A 5963-nucleotide genomic window follows, 5' to 3' on the forward strand; every position below is an offset into this window, starting at 1 on the left:
TAATGTAATATTATTGAAATGCACAATGAAAGCACCCAGAATTGATAATGAAATATTCAATGAAAGCACACAGCATTTAATATGAAAGAGGCAATGAATACACCTGACCTAGGGAATGAGATATTTATTGAAATTGCACAACATTAATTATGAAAAGTACAATGAAAGCATCCAATATTCCTAATGAAATATTCAATGAAAGCGCACACAATTAAATATGAAAGAGGCAATGAATACACCTGACCTAGGGAATGAGATATTTATTGAAATTGCATAACATTAATTATGAAAAGTACAATGAAAGCATCCAATATTCCTAATGAAATATTCAATGAAAGCGCACACCATTAAATATGATAGAGGCAATGAATACACCTAACATAGTGAATGAAATATTTATTGAAATCACACAGGATTGATTATGAAAAAAGCAATGAAAGTACCCAAAATTCCTAATGAAATATTCAATGAAAGTGCACACCATTAATTATGAAAAAGGCAATGAATACACCTAACCCAGTGAATGAAATACCTATTGAAAGCACACAGGTTTAATTATGAAAAGCACCCTGTGGCCTTGCCTATATTTTATGAAAAGAACATAGGTTTTATAAGAAAGAAAACACAGGACACATCTATGAAATGCCTTTCATAAAACTTGTGGACTTATACACACAGCTCTGCAGGCAATTGCCTTAGTTTTATCATAAAAGTGGTAGCCACCAGTCGACGTACTTCGTGAAATCTTCATGCCCCTGGTCAAGATGAAGCTTGGTAAAAATTGTGTCTATGACCTCCACATTTCCTGTGATTGTGTTCTTGTCAATTTCCATGGCTGGTAAGGGATGCAGTGAGGTTTGGTGTATGCCAATTGTTTCGGTGCTTTGTGGGCAAGATTTGTCAAGGTCAGCTTTCCACTGTTCAAAGCCCTCGCCACTGGAATAGGGAATGGGGCATTCCCCCTGCGGAGGCACGTGAGCATTAGATTAGTCATGCAGTAGTGTAGAGAGGGACCAGAAGGGCGAATAGATCATCATTCCACCAGGCATCTGCATCGTCGGAAGCACTAGAGCCCATTCCACCTGGTGATAAGTGCGTGATTCATACTTTTACACGCGCATATCTCTCGTCTTAAAACGTCCATCCTCGTATCACCGTCTTAAATCCACCGTCCCACGTCATACGTCACACCGTCAACACCACCACGTCCAACGTCCAGCGTCTAACGGCTTTTCATCTCTGAAATCAACTCGGCCGCAAACGTGTTTCCAACGTTTCACCAAGCTCATCATGTACCCCGCACCCATAAAGCAAGCTGGCACCCAACAATACCTGGATAACTCAGCCAAGAGTCAACGGCAGATTCATGGCTAGAGACAGAGCCACTACCATTACACCCTCGTCTAATACAACCTCGGGTACATCCACGCCATCTACTGAAAGTTCGCTCATGCTTTCGGACATACTAGAGCCTGCCTCTCCGTTCGAGGATCTCTTTGGATCAACGTCAAGTCCTCAACTAGGAGCCCCACAACAAACCGCACAGCTCAGCCCCGTTAAACCACCGCAGGACCTTCCACCCATTATGTCTGCCCCAGTCACCCTACGCAGCTTCAGCGGCGAAACAGACGACAACGTCCAGCCAGGCGAGTTTCTGAAGACCTTCCGCCACTTCACAACGTCCGCCCGCATCACAGACGACGACCTCATCATCACATCCTTCGGAGACCACCTCAAGTACGGGTCCCCTGCAGACGACTGGTTCGCAGAGCTAACCAGCACGAAGCAGACGTGGAAAGAGGTAGAAACAGCGTTTTTGCAACGCTTTCCGCCCGTCGAGAAGGCTAAAAGGACGGAAACCGAGTTAGAGAGGGAGTTGTGTGAATTAAGGTTGAAGACAGAGGATTTGGGGAAGAAGGAGAAATACGCAGGCGAAGAAGTCTACACCCACGTCATATTCGCAGAAAAGGCTCTCAGCCTCGCAAAACAAGCCAAGATCAGCACAGGGTCGAATTCGATCTGGAAGGTCAGAGACGAGCTACCCGACATTATACGCCAGAAGGTCAAGGAAACGTACCCAACCTGGACCGAATTTTGTGCAGCGATCAAAGGGGTAGAAATGGCTCATATACGAGATGGGGTGAAGAAGTACCAGAAGGAGAAGGAGGAGAAGGAGAAAACGGAGGCGGCTATAGCAAGCCTACAACGCTTACACCTGCAGGGACAACGTCGCCTCCCAGCTGCGCCCACATCCTCAGTATCAAACATCAGTCAAACCCAGCAGTCATCAACCTTGGGAGGTCAACGTAACAACACGCCACAATCCAATTCAACCAACACGAATGCATACACGGGCCCGTCAAGTGGCCAAGGCAACCTGCCCCGCCCAGCTCCCTCGCCAATCACTGAAGCTGATTGAAGCGCGTTAATCCGCAGCTTGGCCCTCTACCCCATGCAACCCAACACTGAAGCAGGCATCGCAGCGTGGCACACCCAACTCAGGGAATGGAAGGCGAAGAATGGCGAAACTGCTGAGGTTACAGTAAACACGGGGTTTCCACTACAACCAGGGGGTGAGGCCCCTGGTTCAGGGGAGTGCTACAGATGCGGAAGGGGAGGACATCGCCGCATCGACATGCGCTGCACGACTGACCAAATCAACAACAAGGAGCGCATGTTCCGCACGATATGTGGCCGCATTCTTCGAGCTGCGCCTACCTCTCGAGTCAACTTCGTCAGCGATGCAGACGATGAATTCAGCTGGCTCAACCATCAAGCCTTCAGACCCACGCCGAGCCCGGGAAATGGAGAAGGGCCGCCTGCATAGGAGTTGAGTGGGCGGCCCCGACTTTAGTAGGGCCTACAGAGGTCGACCGCCCCAGCAGTCAGAACAGTCTCAATGATGTATCTACCATGTGCCATAATTCATCAGTCATTGATTTGTACACTGTTGGGGACGGAGATAAGACATGGGATACATTAAGACAAGGAGAAATGCCCTTTGTGCATTGGCTGCTCGTGCATGGACCACAAGGCGAAAAAGTTAGAGTCAAGGCGGTGTTTGATGGAGGAGCGATGGTGGGCACTATGTGTACATCGTTCTTCAAGAAGGTCCAGCACAGACTTCTAGGCCAAACCACACCATCCAACAGACGTTTGCGTGTGGCGAATGGCACCATCATACCCTCACACGCAGTATGGACTGGGATGTTGGAATTGGGAGGAGTTCGGGTGAAGGCAGAGTTTGAAATCTTCGATAGTGGAGGCGGCTGGGAATTCTTATTCGGGAAACCGCTACTACGTTGCTTCAAGGTGTTGCATGACTTTGATGCAGACACGGTCACCATTCGCGCTGCTCATGGACCAGTCGTATTATGCAACAGCGTCAGCCAATGTGCCCCGAAGACTCCTTTAGGCGTTAGCCTCACACTCAGTGTGGAACAGCGGGAAAACTCAGTAGGGGGCTCTTCAGGCGTGAAACCCCCTCCGAGGCAAGTTTTGCATCACAAGGTCTTAGACGTTGAAGTTCAGAATAACAAGTTGGATTGCATTTTAGGTGGTACTAATGACACGTCAACTGTAACAGGTGGGTACATCATAAACGAAGATGAAAGTATAGTGCAGGAAGAAGAAGAGTGGTTGAAGGCCACAGGAGAGCCATGAAGGAGTACGAGCCACAGACCAGAAGCGGGATGAGCAGGGATCAGAGCGTTGTACAGACCAGGGGGGAGGTAACATACCCCCCTCGAGGGAAGTACAATATCAAAGTGCTGCTTCAGCAGGGGCGAGCGAAACTGACGATTTCCTTGTTGCAGTCCCTAACAGCGCCATGAAAGCCTCAGAAAGTGCCATGCCAGCCGAGAATGCCCCTATATGCCACATAAAACCGTTACAGGTGGAGCGAGAAGATCTTAGTGGGGGGAGTGACAAACCCCCCTCGAGGGGAGTACCTACCTTCCCAGTTGATCAACATAAGACCACCCCAGCTGACACGCCATGCCTTGTGTTACCAGTTGCCAATGCATCAGATGTCCAGCCAGAAGACACGATCTTCACACGCCAGACTGAGCCCTTCCTACAAGCCCGTGTAGAGAAGATATTGGAGCTTGTGCAGATAGGTGACGACATCACAGCAGACCAACGCGAGGAAGTCAAGTCACTCATCGCTGAATTCGCTGACTGCTTCGCCTTATCACTCAGCGAGGTCAATCTCATTCCAGGCGCAGTGCACAAGCTCGACATACCCGAGAACACATCATTCCGCACAAAGATTCCACAATGCTCGTTCAACCCAGACCAACAGGCCTTTATGGAGGCAAAGGTTGACGAAATGCTGAAGGGTGGTATAATACGTCCTATACACCCAAGGGAGGTCAAATGTGTCACGCCCTCGGTGTTCACTAGTGGCTACCACTATTTATGATTAATCTATGACAACTGTCCAAGAGGCAATGTGTATACTGCCACAGGTTTTATGAAAGGCATCTCATTAGGATTGCCCATCTATTTCATTCAATTTATCACTAGAATCTTTCATAAGATATAGGCAAGGATAATGAGATATCATGAGGATATTTCATTAAGCTCTTTGGCCCTTTCATTGCCATTTCATAGACTTTTCATTAGGATATTTCATTAGGCTCCTTCGCTTTTTCATTACTATTTCTTAGAATTTTCATTAGGATATTTCATTAGACACCTTCGCTTTTTCATTACCATTTCTTAGAATTTTCATTAGGATATTTCATTATGCTCCTTCGCTTTTTCATTACTATTTCTTAGAATTTTCATTAGGATATTTCATTATGCTCCTTCGCTTTTTCATTACTATTTCTTAGAATTTTCATTAGGATATTTCATTAGGCTCCTTCACTTTTTCATTACCATTTCTTAGAATTTTCATTAGGATATTTCATTAGACACCTTCGCTTTCTTAGAATTTTCATTACAATATTTCATTATGCTCCTTCGCTTTTTCATTACCATTTCTTAGAATTTTCATTAGGATATTTCATTATGCTCCTTCGCTTTTTCATTACTATTTCTTAGAATTTTCATTAGGATATTTCATTAGGCTCCTTCACTTTTTCATTACCATTTCTTAGAATTTTCATTAGGATATTTCATTAGACACCTTCGCTTTCTTGGAATTTTCATTACAATATTTCATTATGCTCCTTCGCTTTTTCATTACCATTTCTTAGAATTTTCATTAGGATATTTCATTATGCTCCTTCGCTTTTTCATTACTATTTCTTAGAATTTTCATTAGGATATTTCATTAGACACCTTCGCTTTTTCATTACCATTTCTTAGAATTTTCATTAGGATATTTCATTATGCTCCTTCGCTTTTTCATTACTATTCCTTAGAATTTTCATTACAATATTTCATTATGCTCCTTCGCTTTTTCATTACCATTTCTTAGAATTTTCATTAGGATATTTCATTAGACACCTTCGCTTTTTCATTGCCATTTCTTAGAATTTTCATTAGGATATTTCATTAGGCTCCTTCGCTTTTTCATTACCATTTCTCATAAGGATATTTCATTAGGTATTTGGCCCTTTCATTACCATTTCTTAAAATTTTCATTGGGATATTTCATTCAGCTCCTTGACCCTTTCATTACCATTTCATTGAATTTTTTCATTAGAATATTTCATTATGTTCCTTGACCCTTTCATTACCATTTCTTACAGTTCTCAGTAGGATATTTCATTAGGCTCCTTGGCACTTTCATTAGATTTTCATTGAATTTTCATTGGGATATTTCATTCAGCTCCTTGACTCTTTCATTACCATTTCATGGAATTCTCATTAGAATATTTCATTAGGCTTCTTGGCACTTTCATTAGGATATTTCATTGAGCACCTTGATGATTTCATTACTTCTCATTAGGCTCCCTGGCACTTTCATTACCAAAAATAGATAATAATGATGATATGTATCACATGGGTTG

At 43.9% G+C, this 5963-nt stretch overlaps 4 protein-coding genes across 4 annotated transcripts; 3 read left to right on the top strand and 1 right to left on the bottom strand.

Annotated features, from left to right (window-relative positions):
• Window positions 1-328: 328 nt before the first annotated feature.
• On the bottom strand, window positions 329-723 carry LACBIDRAFT_314454 (uncharacterized protein; the record flags this gene model as incomplete). Its single annotated transcript, XM_001889032.1, has 1 exon — window positions 329-723. The coding sequence occupies exon 1, from the start codon at window positions 482-484 to the stop codon at window positions 329-331; it is 156 nt and encodes a 51-aa protein (XP_001889067.1). The 5' UTR covers window positions 485-723.
• Window positions 724-1366: 643 nt separating this feature from the next.
• LACBIDRAFT_314456 (uncharacterized protein) lies at window positions 1367-2419 on the top strand (the record flags this gene model as incomplete). The annotated part of the gene is made up of 1 exon (XM_001888981.1): window positions 1367-2419. The coding sequence occupies one exon, from the start codon at window positions 1367-1369 to the stop codon at window positions 2417-2419; it is 1053 nt and encodes a 350-aa protein (XP_001889016.1).
• Window positions 2420-2913: 494 nt separating this feature from the next.
• LACBIDRAFT_314458 (uncharacterized protein) lies at window positions 2914-3663 on the top strand (the record flags this gene model as incomplete). The annotated part of the gene is made up of 1 exon (XM_001888982.1): window positions 2914-3663. One exon carries the CDS (start codon window positions 2914-2916, stop codon window positions 3661-3663), a length of 750 nt encoding a protein of 249 aa, XP_001889017.1.
• A 166-nt stretch (window positions 3664-3829) lies between these two features.
• Window positions 3830-4423, top strand: LACBIDRAFT_314459 (uncharacterized protein; the record flags this gene model as incomplete). Its single annotated transcript, XM_001888983.1, has 1 exon — window positions 3830-4423. The coding sequence occupies one exon, from the start codon at window positions 3830-3832 to the stop codon at window positions 4421-4423; it is 594 nt and encodes a 197-aa protein (XP_001889018.1).
• Between the last annotated feature and the right edge of the window lie 1540 nt (window positions 4424-5963).

Source organism: Laccaria bicolor, genomic scaffold, assembly GCF_000143565.1.
Source record: "Laccaria bicolor S238N-H82 LACBIscaffold_61 genomic scaffold, whole genome shotgun sequence".
Taxonomy (NCBI): domain Eukaryota; kingdom Fungi; phylum Basidiomycota; class Agaricomycetes; order Agaricales; family Hydnangiaceae; genus Laccaria; species Laccaria bicolor.